The 15,800-nt window shown below is 38.0% G+C and overlaps 1 protein-coding gene across 2 annotated transcripts; it reads left to right on the top strand.

The window, feature by feature from the left end:
• The first annotated feature begins 5,844 nt into the window (after positions 1–5,844).
• Positions 5,845–12,094, top strand: LOC122662748 (bifunctional L-3-cyanoalanine synthase/cysteine synthase 1, mitochondrial-like). 2 transcript variants are annotated; one of them, XM_043858468.1, is made up of 10 exons: positions 5,845–6,028; positions 9,544–9,653; positions 9,741–9,798; positions 9,999–10,265; positions 10,361–10,495; positions 10,618–10,669; positions 10,829–10,908; positions 11,027–11,086; positions 11,389–11,469; positions 11,941–12,094. In XM_043858468.1, the coding sequence occupies exons 1-10, from the start codon at positions 5,867–5,869 to the stop codon at positions 12,037–12,039; spliced, it is 1,104 nt and encodes a 367-aa protein (XP_043714403.1). In that variant the 5' UTR covers positions 5,845–5,866; the 3' UTR covers positions 12,040–12,094. The 2 variants fall into 2 exon arrangements, with proteins under 2 accessions (XP_043714403.1, XP_043714402.1); XM_043858467.1 differs by having other exon boundaries at positions 9,999–10,262; positions 10,358–10,495; positions 11,941–12,091.
• The last annotated feature ends 3,706 nt before the right edge of the window (positions 12,095–15,800 follow it).

Here is a 15,800-nt window from a genome sequence, read left to right as displayed (position 1 = left end):
AGTAACAACATCGGGAAATAGTTACCTGGATATCAGGCAGTATAACTGTGTCAGAAATATATTTGGGGAGTACTTACCTGGATGTCAGGCAGCATAACACTGTACGGGTATCGGGTGCTAAGACCTCGGACAGAATAACAGCGTTGAAAAGCTTCAAAAACTAGGTTTCTTCAAATATCAGGCAGAGTAACGGTGCACGGGCATCGGATACTAGGACCTCGGACAGAACAATGGCATCGAAAAGCGCTTCAAAAACTAAGGATTAGGATATTGGGCAGGGTGACTAGGCCATGGGAGGCTTGGGGCTTTTGGACAAAATCGGGTTAGGGAAGGGGGGTCCGGAGGACCCAGACTCCAGAGAGAGGGACTAGGCTCGAAGGCTCGAAATCAGACAGGGGCAAGGCCCCGAAACTAGGAAAAAAGGAAAAAACTAAAAAAATTGGAGCTCTGGGGTCCCCCCTCTCCTCCACTTCAGACCTTGTTTAAATGAGGGGTGGGGGAGCTATTTATAGGAAAAAACCCGTCTGGCGGCACCGCGGGGGATTCAACAGCACCGTCGGATGAAAATTTCTCACTTTGGGTACCCTGGTGACACCGCGGCCCGGGGCACAGCGTTGTTGCACGGTGCCGCAGAGGGAAAAAATCCCAGGCTGCGGCGCTGTCGTGTTGCCAGGTACGGCGCTGCCAAGTGGTGCCGCGGCTGAGCATGGTGCTGCCAGGCAGTGCCACGGCCGTATGCCATGATACTACGCAGTGCTGCTACCACACGCGATGCCGCTGGGTCAGGGCTTTAAGCGATGGCGCCATGGGGGGTCATTCCAGGAATGCGAGGGGATCACGGGTGGAAACAAAATGGAACAAGGGGTGTCCGAGTTACCCCGAAGGAAAGGAGTATTTAAAGGGAATTACCAGGCTTTCACGTCCGGTTGTCATCACTATTGGGGGGTGGCAAAATTCAACGTCTACACTAGGTGCTTCCCCTCTATTCCCAAAGTAACTGGCTTGATGAGAATACTGTATGCACAGGGATGATGAACACTGAATATCTCCCTCTCTTTCCAGAATGCACTCCTCAACAGAGATTGAGAATAATTAGTTGTGATGGGTAGAGGGGGGACCTAGCTCTCTTTATATAGTAATTCCTATAGGGTCTGACTCATCATAGTCCCAATAGGAATCTATCTGCCCACACTAAAGCCTGTCCAAATTAGACTTCTAATACAACTTAATGACCTCCCTAATTAGACCAAAACTCTAATTAGTCTGGTTTAAGAAATTTAATATTACTGCATATAATATTAAAATATTAATCCCTGTAGGATTAAAATTCTAACAAAAACCTGCAACTCCACAGGAGATTCAAGGTGAGTTCTCTCTCTCTCTCTCTCTCTCTCTCTCTCTCTCTCTCTCTCTCTCTCTCTCTCTCTCTCTCTCATCTCTCTCTCGCTCTCTGTTTTGTGACACCCTGTTACGGTCTTATCTGGTTTCACTTACCTGCTTGAGCTAGTTTTCACAGTTTTGTTTGGTCTTTTCGGATCTTCAGCTAATACAGAACCCACCCTCTTCTAGTCATTGCGAAACATTCTTCTTCCTGGTTATTGAAACTCCAGAAGCCCCAGAATCAAGAACGGGTGTTCTTCCTCAATTTTGGTTGAAGCCATCAAGGACGGATCGATGAAAGGGAAAGAGTTCTCTATCTTAACGCTCCTGCTACTTTGTGCAGACTGTGTACGGAATAGAGGGTTGTTGGTTAGGGAAGATGGAATCCCTCCGTTGGTCGCTCTCTCGCAATCAGGAAGCGCTTGAGCGAAGCACAAGGTAAGAATTATAGTTTGGGGTGTTGGGATACAAGTCTGCCCTTTTCTTACTCTCTATTTAGGGTTTCAAAATACTGAAATTTTGGTAGCGAATAGAGATTGAAACTTGAAAGGCTATGGGTTATAGGCCCAATTTGATGATATAGGTTATTAAGGCAATCTCTGGATGTTGCAGAGAAGTTGTGGGTTTGGAAGAAGAGAACAGGGCTTTAATGGAAAATAGAATCCAACCCCTATCTCTCAGGTTCGATGAGAAGGTCTCAATTGAATCCAGGCTCAATGGGTTTAATGGATTTCGTGAACGTGAACTCACTTCTTCTGATGATCTTGCTCTGCTCACAAAATCCTTATTTTCTTCCTTGTACTAATTCAGAGATGAGTTGATTCTTTGAGTTTAGTTGTGTGACTCCACAGGCTGAAACATTACTTGGGTATCTGAGAGAACCAAGGCAAGAGGCATCCTCTTCTAACCCTATGTAGAGGTAATGAAAGTCGTAAGTGGGTTCTTGTCTATTTGACTCTGTACATAGCTGAGTGAGTGTTCTTCTCATGGTTTTGTTTGTACAGCCTGTGAACTAACTTAGGTTATATCTACACTAAAACTAGATGTGGAGTGTGTTATGTCCTAGTGGATTAAAAAGGGTTTGGGTTTTGATTCTGGGTTTTGTATGGGAGATCCAAATTTCTATTGAAACACATAAAAGATTTTTGATATAGGCCTTACAAGATCGATCTTAAAACCACCATAGCTTTCTCATGTGTAGAGCTAGTGCTTTGTTCACTTTGTACACTAGACTATTTTCTTCTTCCTTATCTCTCTCTCTCTCTCTCACATAAGTTTGTTGGTTCTTGAATGTAATTCCCCCTCTTTGTTGTATTGGTTCTTAAGGAACCCAATAGCAATTTTTCCATTGTGATCTCTCATTCTATAAATTTCCTACTGTGAGCTTATTATCTCTTCATAAAGAGTGAAGAAGCATTTTGAGTTGCGAATGTGGGTGTGTATTTCCTTTGATAATTCACCTCCTCCCCCTCCCCCCCCCCCCCCCCCCAAAATGAAAGAAAGAAAAGAATTAGAAAACTTTTGAGTCATGTTGAGAACTGGTAGGGTGCCAGTTGCTTTGGATTCATTTATTATGTTTTCTGTAGTCTACTTAATGAGATATCAGGAGTTATCGATCCCTTCTTTGGTGGTGCCTACTCAATTCTAGATCAGCTTAGAGAGCACAAGTTGAATGGCAAGGTCTCATGGTTACTTGTAAATTCCAAGTTCTACTTGATGTGTCTTTAGCTCAAATTGGTAGAGCACTTGGAACTTGAGTATGTTCCAAGGGGATGGTGGTTCGAATCCTCCAAGGCCCAATTTTATTCAATTGTTCATAGTATAGTCAGCTATGACATTAATTCACAAAAGAACCCAATTTTAATTGTATTTTTTAAATTTTTTCATATTTTTATAATTACTTTGGTTATGTTAATGAGATATTTTAATTTTATGCTAAGGTTGTTAAGAGAGAAAAGGGTTTAACAAGTATTTTTTAGTATAATTTAGAAGGAAATGTCATTATTGTAATTAATATTCAATAGGGAAGAACAGGTTTTATCAAACACCATTTTCATTTTGAACATGTTCTTGAGATCGTTATTAAACAGTTATTTTCGATCACAGAACATTGTTCCAGACTAGAAACGCCAAAAAACGTTTTCTAGTCAAAAAAAGATATTCTTTATTCAAACCGGTTACCAAACATACCCTAAAACTGTAAATAGACATAATACCAGGGGGAAAGCATTAGAGGAAATTCCTTTGGCAAAAGGTTGAGAATCAAGAATTGAATTGGCTAATGATGGGATTGGTCAAGACTCAAGATTGGCTGAAAAGTGACCAGAGTCGGCAGGGATCCGTAACAATCATATAAATCAGTGGCGGCTAATTCAACTAAATATCGTGCCAAAAAAAAAAAATTTCAACTAAATATAATTCCACCACAGAGCATCACACGACACGTGGATGACATGCCACCACACTAAAGCAGCGAGCGTGAAGCTCGTGATCAGGGATGTGAATTCCAGGCCACACCCCAAGACTCGTTTAATATGTATAGATTCGTTCCTAATTGATTAATATTAATCGAATCTATAAGAATGTCGGAAACCTCAATAAGATTGGGGTTTTTGACAAATGCTCCCTTGAAAATATTCACTTGTTCAAATGCTCCCTATAACTTTTGTAATTGCAAATTCTTTTCTATTTTCAAAATAATATAACAGTTTAGTCCAGTCCATTAATTTGGAATATTAGACGTTAGTTTTAGGGAATCTAACGATCTAATGATCAAAATGCCCTTATGATATAAACCCATCAAAATTAAATAATAAAATAACCAAATTACCCCCATCTTCCCCAAATGATTTAGGGTTTGAAACTGAAAATCAAACCCTAACCCATTTGGGAAAGATGAACCCTAAAATCAAACCTCCAAAAAAAATCAACAACCTCTATGGTGCTTATTGCCTAGTCCTCATTCCTTATATTGACATAACCATTGATTAGGCCCTATTAGCTTGGAAACTTGAGGTCGTCTCTAACTGGTGTGCTGTGAGTTAGAGGGACACCAAACCTAAATCCATGATATGGAAGTCTAGATTTAACACCAGCCCTACTCTGAACCTGGTCACTGGAGAGATCACTGAATGGTGTTCCTCAAGCCAAAGTCATTAGATTCCGATCATTAGAGTTTGATCAATTGTCAAAATTTCAGGATCACCAAAACCTATTTACCAGATTTGCAGGTTAATTCATGATCACCCAAGTTGAAAATAACAAGATGGAATTACCCAGCACAAGTTGCCAACGAGTAACAGATCTACAATCAAATTGACTGTTGAAACAGGAACAGAATGAACACCATTCATTTAGAAACCCTCAATCAAACAACTCTTGAGGTGCCCATCAAGAGATATTTTCCCAGAATAATTGCAGAGTCCATTGTAGTTTTTCGATTTTGACCTTGGAGTGCTGATGATGATGTAATGTTGTTGCAGGGCCTAAAGGGAGAACATATTTGCTGATGCTCTTACGGATGAATTGCTTAGTTGTTGAGCCTATAGGTGGTTCAATTGTGTATCGTGTATTGTAGCTGATATATACATGTAAGACTTAGAGCTGGAACAGGAGGAAACATTTGTATTGATGGAAGCAATTTTCCTGATTGAGCAGAGGGTTCCGTAACAAATATGCAGTTAATTCAATTACATTCTTTGGTCTTAGTACCTTTACGCCCACCCTTAAAGGTAATTATGTGTTACGATTTTAGTTTTGGAGGGTTTGATTTTAGGATTCATCTTCCCCAAATGGTTTAAGGTTTGATTTTCAATTTCAAACCCTAAACCATTTGGAGAAGATGAGGATAATTTGATCATTTTAATCTTATTTTTGGTGGGTTTTATTAAAAGGGCATTTTGATCATTATATTCCCTGAAACTAATGTCAAACATCCCAATTTAATAGACTGAACTAAAATGTTACAGTGTTTTGAAAGTAGGGGGAATTTACAATTAAAAAAGATTTAGGAGGTATTTGGATAAATGGGTATTTTCAGGGGGCATTTATCAAAACCCCTTAAGATTGATTATAGAACAATAAATAATATTAATTTGTTTTAATACTCTTCATTAAAATATAGAAAAAAAAATAAAAAACTTAATCCTAATCAATAAAAGATCCAGACTTTGGTTCTGTGACGTTAAAACGAGTATATATGTGTATTCCATGGAAGATTCTTAAATGATGTGGGATGTTTCGTGATTCTAAAAAGTACCCTAAGGTATTGAATTCTGATATAATGATTCGGATTTCCGAAAATAAATAGGAAAAAAGACACTAAGACTGATTGATTGCCTTGTGTTATAATTATAAAAGGGTCATAGCTCCGAACCTTTTGTGCTCTGTCATCCAAAAACACATTCTTTACCCCACAAAAAAACATCAAACTCACACAATTCACTCTCTGAGATCCGAGACAAGTTAAGTGATAGAAACTCCATTAATGGAGGGTATCTTGAGCTTAGTGAGAACAGGAGGCACTCTTCTTCAGAAACGCCTTTTCTCAATCCAAGCTGTTGTTGATCGTCCACCGTTAGTGCAGAGAGTTGGGAATTGGGGAAGGGATCTACCGGCCGGTATCCAAGTCAAGAAGGATATTACTCAGGCAATTATTCTTCGTCTCATCTGTCTCTTTATCTCTTTTATAGTGTTTCTATTTTTTTTCAACTTAAATTCACTTTGAATCTTTGTTCATTCAATCATACGAACAAGATATTATCCTTCAGGCGTCTGCAATATATGTGGAGCTAACTATGTTAGATATCTGCTTTTTTACTTTTTCTCTTTTTAGATTTTTTGGATTTTAGTTTTGCTGCTTGATGCCGTTTCTTCTTCTTCTTCTTGTTCTTCACTTCAATTACTAAGACAAGAAAACTGGTTATCTTCTGGATGTTTGTGGATTTTACACCTTTGGGTCTCCACACCATTAATGGGACTTTCTCAAAATATAGAACATCATGATCTGGAGTCCGGAATCCGGATCAGCTCCGCATATGTGGAGAGAGTCTTCTCTCTCCATATAAGGTGGTAAGCTGACACGTGGTGGCCAAGGTAAAACCGGATACCGCCTCTTCCAAATTGGTATTTTTTTAGGGAGAAAAAACGTCACACGGACGCATCAGGCATGTTGCCCCCTGCGGCGGCCGTGTGCTGCCCATGATAGGGGTAAAATGACCGTCACAATCCTGGTCATTTTAGGGGTTTAAGGGGGATGCAGCGGTCATTTCATGTACCCTTGTGTCAAGATCCAGGACAGCGTGTGCTGCATGATCCAATGGCGTTCTTTTTCCTTCTTTTTTTCTTTTATGTTACATATTCAATGGGACCTACATCTTCTTTAACCTCACCCCTTTCCCTCCCATATCACCCCAACTCATGCTCCCTCCTCGCCCATTTTTCTCCCCCACCTCACCCTGCTCCTTTCATGCAAATCAATCAAAATAGGACTCTATACAGTGTACATGTGAGACTGTTGTGCAAAATGTGAATCACTTCTTACCACAAGCTAGATCTTATGTCTATCTCTCTGCTCCTTCTTATGGAATGACATATTTGTTGGGTTTGGTGGTTTTTATCTAGAATAGTTGTTGGGTTGGTTCAATTGTCTTGTTTGGATTGTCCATTTGAATGAGAGGTGAAGAGTGTTCACGTGGAAGATCAGTGGAGTCTTCAATAAGGTTGAAACTTCCTAGCAAATGAAAGTGGTTTGATCATTGAAGATATTAAACAATGTGGAGTCTTCTAAGAGTCACTTTGAAAGAAGTGTATAGTGGATTTTCTCTAAGGAGAGAGAAAGTCAAATTTTGTTCAACAAGGTTGAGGACAGGAAAGTTAATGGGTTTTCTCTAAAGAGAGAGAAAGTGCCAAAGGAGAGATGAGATAACGAAAAAAGAAGTATTTATCATAGCAAGAGTGGAAAAAAAAAAAATGAGACACCAAGGGAGAAAGAAGAGATTAGTGAGTGACCAAGTGAGAAAAAGGAGGAGAGAAGGGTGTACAAGGGACTTGGGTTTGGTATCAAATCGCAATTCGCAATGGTTGTACTTTTTTTCCCTTTTTTTTTAGTTCTTAGTAGAAGAACGAATCATTCTGTGAATATAGAAGGTATTGTCGAACCACATAAACCTCGTCTCTTGTGTGCTTGTTTCTTTTTGTTTGTTCTCATTGATCTTGCCCATAATGTTTTACTCACATTAAAAAGAGAAGTTTGTTTTGCTAACCTCAATATTATTCACCCCTATTATGGGAGGAGAGAGATAAACACAAGGAGACACTAGCATACGATCAACCCGTAGTCAGACAAATAACACAATCCCAAAATTAAAATATAAAAATAAAGAAAAGAAGAATGTTGACTGCACATGTGGCCCCGGCACCAAGTGGGAGCCAATGAGACAACACACATGGACATCCACATGGAGGAGCAGAGAGATCATTTTGCCACCCCCCCTCTTGTGTGTGGGCATAGGGGAATGCGATCTAGCAGCGTTCTTTTTTTCCAAAAATAAATAATTTGAATTAAAGAAGATTTTCGCTTGGTCGGGCAACTCTCCCACTTGCCATCGTAATATGGCAACCATTCCTATTTATAAGGCCAAATCCACTTCAAAAGCGGCCAACCAACGATGGCACTTAACAAGTTGGGCTTTTTGCATTATAATAGTTGGGAAGGCTGTTCTAACCTCTGGTGGTGTTGTTAATTCTATGGATGTTTTGGAAACGGATCACAAGGATGCTACATGGTTGGAAACAAGCTTCAAACTTAAATATCAATATATATCTTGGAAGTTAGAAGTCAAAATACAGATCTGTTCAAGAAAATCTTTTAAAATTCCGTGGAACTCTCTACCTATTTTCTTAGAACTTGTTGATCTTACAGCTACCTTTTCTAATTTTTCTTTTTCTTTTTCTTTTTGTAGTTTAGTAGACACTAATATTTTAAATTTACTAGAATATCTGGCTCGTAAAACCCTTTTTGAGGAGAATGGATTTCTCTACAAGGGTCCTCCTATAAATTACTATCTTTCTTAAGCAATATATATTTTCTGTTTATCGAAAAACAAAAGAAAAAAAAACAATGGCACTTGACTAATGTTTCAAGAATCAGTGAATTAGATAGGTAAATGGTCTATTTGTATCGGAATCGGTCGAGAATAATGATTCCCTTGATTCAGCGAATTTTTGGTTCCAAATGATTGATTCTAGGGTTTTTCGGACCGATTCTGACCAATTTAGATCAGATTCGAAGCAACGGAGACAGATTCCGTCACCGATTCTTGGTTTTAAAATCCTAATTTGAACCCAACGACCCTGATTCTGATCCGGACCGGAACACTTGTCCTCTCGTACAAGGAAATCTATGAGCAGGTGTCCGGCGTCACGAGGTCAGAGGTGAAATCCAGCATAAAAATGAAGCCCCCACGACAGAGGGTTTTGATGTTGGAATGGGTTCAAATTGGATGCTGTACCGGTTTACAAGGAGTCGGGTTTCTGGGTTTGCAGTCTATGGCCGGTGGTATGCCAACTTCGCATCACTGAATTCAGCAATTTTCGAACTCCAAATACTCCAACTCTCGGTTTTGTTTCTCAGTGATGATTCAGGGTCAAATCTCATCTCCCACTACCATTCACAATAAGCTTTCATGGAGGGTTGATTCAAAATTTGATTTTGGGTTGTTTCACATTTAAGGTTGTAGTTTAACTTTTCAGATGGTTGAAGAGGTGATGCAATTGGTGGAATTGCAGTTGGCAGAGATGCAATCTTCCGGAGTTATTACTGCTGATTTAGGTTGGGGTTCAAGTTCATGGTGAGCTTCATTTGAAAATTGAAGGGAGGAAACCATTGCTAATTCAGGGATTTTGAATTACCAAGGGAAAAAGAGAGGTGTAAGTAAGGTTTTCTAGAGGAATTAGAGAAGAAATTTGGGAAATTTAGTTACTCAGATTGGTTGTTATCTTTATTTTTGTCTAAGACTTTGTGTTCTAAGTTGGTCTTTGCATTTGAATTTATTGTCAGATGATTATGTTCATTGTTCATATTAATGTAAAGGAACTTCACATTTTGACTTAATTGTTACTTGCCCCTAACTTGGCTTTCATTATCTTTTCCTCATGATTCAGCTTATTGGGAAGACTCCCCTTGTTTATCTGAACAAAGTGACTGAAGGCTGTGAAGCTTATGTTGCTGTCAAGCAAGAGATGATGCAACCCACTGCCAGCATCAAAGACAGGTACTTCTTCACAACTCTTGATGAATTCTATTCTGTTTAAAAATCCTGAAGGGGTCATATGATATGATATGCCTCTTGTTGTACCAGAGCTGCATTGGCCATGATTGAAGATGCAGAAAGAAAGGGGTTAATAACCCCTGGCAAGGTGAATTTTTATTTCAAACTACTGATTTGGAAGTACTCTTATTTCATCACAGTTCCATATTTTTCTTAGGTAGATGAGAATCAACCATTATTTTATCTATTTTTGCCAAGTGAAAAATGAACTTTTTTAAGAACAGATAATTAATTTGTCCTGTTTTTTTTCTTTTCTTGAATAACTCTTCCATCTATGTATGATAATAGACAGTGTTGATTGAGCCGACTTCAGGAAATATGGGAATAAGTTTGGCATTTATTGCAGCCATGAAAGGATATAAGATTATTCTCACAATGCCTTCTTACACAAGCCTAGAGAGGAGAGTCACTATGAAAGCATTTGGAGCTGAACTAATCGTCACAGATCCTGCGAAGGGCATGGGTGGAACAGTCAAGAAAGCTTATGATCTTTTGGAATCAACCCCAAATGCTTTCATGCTACAACAATTTGAAAATCCTGCAAATACTCAGGTATAATTTCATACATCTAAAACTTATTTATGAACTGTGAATTATGATATTCTAAAAAAAAAAAATCATAATAACTGATCTCTTATTATAAACAGATCCATTTTGAGACTACTGGACCTGAGATATGGGAGGACACTCTTGGCCAAGTTGATATCTTTGTTATGGGAATAGGAAGTGGAGGCACTGTCTCTGGAGTTGGACAATATCTGAAATCCAAAAATCCTAATGTTAAGGTATAACCATTAGTACATAAAAATAATTATTTAATTAAAGCACCCTCTAGTTTCACTTAACGGGACTGATCCTAAATAAGTATGTTTCCGTCATTTTAATTTGATCCATGGATCTTTGACAGATATATGGACTTGAGCCAGCAGAAAGCAATGTACTAAATGGCGGCAAACCAGGTAAGCATAGTCTAATAATTAACGTTAGCTTCTAGAAATTAAGTATATAGCGCCTTTCCTGATGAGCTAATTTTTGGATTAATATGTCTTAAACTTATAATTCTTTGTATTGCTTGTTGGTAAGTTAATTTTTCTGTTCATAATCCAATTAATATATAGGTCCTCATGAAATAACTGGCAACGGGGTTGGCTTCAAACCAAAGATATTGGATATGGATGTAATGGAAGCAGTTCTTGAGGCAAGTCTCTTTATAGTCATTACTTGGTTGTCAAGGATCTAGCTGCTTACAATCCAGTATATATAATTTGATTTATTTGAAAAGTAATTAATCTGTGGTTAATTTTGAAACTCTGTAGGTCTCTAGTGAAGATTCAATTACGATGGCAAGAGAATTGGCTCTGAAGGAGGGGCTCATGGTAATAATTTAAATGGATCCTCATGACCTCCCATTTTTCTGTTGAGAATTCTTTTTGTGGTGTCTCACCATTAATTTCCTTATTAATGAAATAAATCTTCTGTTCGAAAGAAGTTAAGTAATTTCCCAATTGTTCATGGTAGTCATTTTCAAATTCTTTAGTTTTTTTTTTTTTTTTTTTCTTCTTTATATTAATAATTCTGCTTTAATATTTTAATTTCCTTGCCTTTTAAGCTTGCATGTAATGAGACCCATAAATTTATTTCTTATAATTGGATCTTATTCCAATCTTCAATTTTGAAGGTGGGAATTTCCTCTGGAGCAAATACAGTTGCAGCATTGGAACTCGCTAGGATGCCGGAGAACAAAGGGAAACTTATTGTGGTATGAAAAAATCACTTTTCTTTAATTACACAAAGGTTTCTTCTTTTATTTTTACAATAAGATAGTTTGGACTCCATGTAATTTGCACAGAAAAGAGAGAGAGAGAACAAGGACACTTAACACTGTATTGACATAAATGAAACTCTGCCTAATATGGACTAGCAAATCCTAAACTAATTTAATCTAGAGAAATCCAACCAATAGATACTATGTACCTCATTCATGTTAATTTTTAAAATACATCCTATTATTTTCCACCTATAAATCTAACCAATCGAAGAAGTTGATCTCATCATCCTTGCAATTGGGTATCCAATAAAATTATTCTACTGTCATAATGAAACGAAAGCAGAAATTTTCAATTTTTTGATTTAAAGAATTGTTGTTCCTTACCCCCATTTATATTAGAAATCTCTAGTTGGTTATGAAGTACTTAATCTAATGAAAACAAGTTTCTGATGTGAATTTCAGACGATTCATCCGAGCTTTGGGGAGAGGTACTTGTCATCTGTTCTCTTTCAAGAGTTGAGGGAAGAGGCATTGAAGATGCAGCCAGTTTCAGTGGACTAATGTTACCAGTTTGATCATTGCTAGAGAGTGAGAATTCATTTCCTTCTTGAAAGATCTTTAAACCATTTAAGTTCCATGTCTCCAGTTATGTGATAAACAACAATCAATCCTTTCATCTGAAAGAACTGGCTAAGCTGCTCTGTATGTTAAATAGATAAAGCTCAGGTCAGTATGATCCCAAACTTATTGAACAACTAATGTTTGGAGCTAGGTTTGAACCTCACAGTGCAATTCAACGCAAATACCAATCCCACCGAAGCATTAAATCTATCCATATGGGATGGGTTTTTTTTTCTTCTTTTTCATGAGACAGGGGATGGATTTGACCAATGAAGTTGATGCATGCTTTTTTTACATCCTATATAAGTGGTCATTATTCATAGTACCATGGTAGGAACTAAGCTATTTATCACAATGAGCTGCTCAAGTTTGAAGGACTGAAAAGCAAGCAAGAATGACAAGTTTATTTAGTCACTGAACTAGTGATCAAGGAAACTGAAGATAATAGATTGGAGGAGGTGGACTGGAATATCAGTAATTTTCGCTCAGTATGGCATCGTTTCTGTTTTAAAAAACTGATTCTAGGCCCGACACAATTTTATGTGTTTCTGTGTATGTTGAGCGTTTCTTGGTCCTAAAATGCTATATGGTAACACTGAAAAAAAAAACCATTTATGTAACTTAGAAGAAATAGAAACTTGGGTCGCACTTAACATAGTCGTTTCTATTGTTTACCAAAGATTATGTAAAATACCACCTAGACCATATGTTTATACTTACATAACAAAAAAAATTTCAAAATATCACCATTAAAACTATGTAAATTGTTTTGATAGTACATCCATGAGTTTGAACCAATTATTACACTTTACACATATATCTAGAGTTGAAATAAAACATAAACAAGAATAGATCACAAATTTAACCCAATTCAAATAGAGAGACACATACTAAGACTAAATTAAACTTAAACCATAATAATCGAAATAACATACCATCCAAAGCATTAAAAAAAAATCATAAATTAACCCTATTCAAAATTCCACAATTGTTTCCCATGATCATGAACAAATTAAAAAAAAAAATTATCAAATTATCCTCAATAACAACTTCCAAACTTTACAAGTTTAACTATAGAAATAACCAGTATCAGTCTAGGGTATGAAGGAGTATTGACTTCTTGTGTGAGGGACATAAAATCAAGGCTTCCCTCCATTGCGGGTCAGTCATCACCCTTTTAAGTGTCTTCTCGTATTTAACCTCATCCAATTCATACCTTATCTCAAGCACTTCCTACATCCTTGTAACACCATACAAGTCTCCACCATACTGGGTTAATGCAGTAGATAAAGATGCATCCCTCTCTATTCTTGATCTACTCATTTCTTGAATGGACTTGATGGCCATTGCCCAATCATCGATTCTGCTCCTTCTCTACGTATTGTAAGTCGATGCTACGGTCCATGAGATCATGTTAGTTCACTTGGGAAACTAATAAATTATATTTTTTGAATTCTCTGGTTATAGGGAACTTCAGGGTTGTCCCTAAGGAACCCTAGGGTTGCCCTAGGGCACCCTAATCTGGCTTGGGCATCCTATTTTCAATTTTAGAGTTTTTCATGGTCGTCCATGGTGCCCTACTGGAACCCTATTAGGGTTTGGTATGACAAATCAATGCCCAATCTGTCTCTTTGACGTCCCATAAAATTATTATGATCCATGTCATAGCGAATAATCATCCATATTCCATCTCATGGATAGAGGGATCCATCCCATATCCGAATGTGCAGCTGAAAACAATCGATTCGGGTAACTTTCACATCCCATGAATAATCAATACAATTAAAACAACAGGAATTAACATAGAATTGCTAACCTGATGAGCCTCAAGTGTTGCTCCTCCAATAGACAATGGTTCTTCCTCCGATGAGCACTCCAAACAAACATACCTGAACCTCCAATGGTGCAGCCAAGGTTCTTCAAGCCAATCCTAGATGCTCTTCAGTTCTTCAAGCATAAATCTAGGTTTCCAAAACCCCAACTCTCAAACAAAGTAGAGAGCAAGAAGAAGGAGAAGAGATCACAAGAGAGAGAGGGGAACCAAAAATCAACCAAGAGGGGCGGGGCAGCCAAAAACGTGGAGCACTGCTGCCCCCTCTGCTTTTTTGGTTATTATATAATACTTGGGTTTCCAAAACCCTAGATGGGAAAAAGTCCCAGTGAGAGTCTGACTCTCTCTCTCTCCTTGTTGGCTTTCCTATTTAAACTCAAAGTCCTTCTAATTGGTGAAGAAGCAGAATCTAATAGGGAATGATATAATTAATTAATTATTTTAATTTATGGATAATTACAATTAGTACCATATCCATTAATTAAATAAAGAACTAATTATTTTAGCAAATTCCAAATAACTCCCTACATGATAATAAATTATCATGTACAATCCCCCCACTAATCAACACCATCATTATGGAATCTAGGGCATGTATACTTGTACTGCCAAAGCCCATTCCATAGTACATGTCCATAAAAGAGTGTCTGTGTATCTGATCGGGTCCCGCAAAACTCGATAAAACACTTTAATCAAATAACTACATATAATCTATTATTTTATGTAAAATAGGTTTTACAAAAACCATTTCCAAAACGACACTGGATTTAGATTTCGATCGGACCATACACAAACAACTTCAATCTCGGTGTTCCTCAATCGGGTAGTGGTGACCATGTTGAGTAACTCGTTCACTCACAAAGTGTTTGTGCATTCCCAAAGCACCGGCTTTGATTCACTTGAGTCTCAGTCATTGATGAACCAAAGAATGTGGTCACACTTTATAGTGATAGGGTTCCCTCAGGTAAAGGGTCTCGGTGACACATGTCTATCCCTTCCTACATCTGGCAGTAATACATGAGGAAATCGACAAAATAGATTTTTCGCCAATACACACATCGATCATGTGAGTACTCGCATTCGTACCCTGACATCACATGTCTAGGCATACCCAATGCGACGACCATATGATCAAGGTGCCCTGCCCAAACCCTAGTTGTGACTACCATTTTAAGTAAAACTTACGGACACATAATGCTCAAAAAGTTTATATCACATGTGATAATATTAAACCAAAATGTATACAGGTTCAATACAAAGTAAAACCGGATTGAACCGGACCGAACCAGGTTTGATGAACTAAATCCAACAATCTCCCACTTGTACATTAAAGCCAATTTCACATACATTTTAAACCTATGCCCTCCATGTGTTTTTCAAACACTCTAGGAGACAAACCCTTTATCATGGCATCTGACACATTTTCAGTTGTGTCCACTTTAGAGACACGTCGCCCTGCTGGGTAATCTCTCTGATGAGGTGATACTTCCGCTGCACGTGCTTGTTCCTCTGATAAGCCCTAGGCTCCTTAGCTTGTGTAATGGCCCCTCTATTGTCACATAACAGGGGAATAGGGCCCTTGACAAGGTCAGGGACAACCTCCAAATCTAATAGGAATTTTCTCAGCCAAACACCTTCTTTTGCTGCATCACAAGTTGTAAGGTATTCTGCTTCGGTAGTGGAATCGGCTGTAGATTTCTGTTTTGCACTTCGCCAAACAATGACACCTCCACCCATTAGATACACCATCCCAGACGTGAATTTTTTGTCATCCTTGTTAGTTTGGAAATCTAAGTCTGTGTAACCCAGAACTGACGACTGATCAGATCCAAAAACCAAGAAATAGTCCTTAGTCCTTCTCAAGTACTTG

Source organism: Telopea speciosissima, chromosome 5, assembly GCF_018873765.1.
Source record: "Telopea speciosissima isolate NSW1024214 ecotype Mountain lineage chromosome 5, Tspe_v1, whole genome shotgun sequence".
NCBI lineage: Eukaryota > Viridiplantae > Streptophyta > Magnoliopsida > Proteales > Proteaceae > Telopea > Telopea speciosissima.
Note: the sequence above shows the minus strand (reverse complement) of the source record. Positions and strands in the feature narration are given on the sequence as shown.

Bases quoted from the DNA above. Each gene is read 5' to 3' on its own strand.
- LOC122662748 (XM_043858468.1), top strand. From the start codon at position 5,867: ATGGAGGGTATCTTGAGCTTAGTGAGAACAGGAGGCACTCTTCTTCAG. The intron at 10,909-11,026 runs GCAAGTCTCTTT...GAAACTCTGTAG, and splicing joins TAATGGAAGCAGTTCTTGAG to GTCTCTAGTGAAGATTCAAT. The intron at 11,087-11,388 runs GTAATAATTTAA...TCAATTTTGAAG, and splicing joins CTCTGAAGGAGGGGCTCATG to GTGGGAATTTCCTCTGGAGC.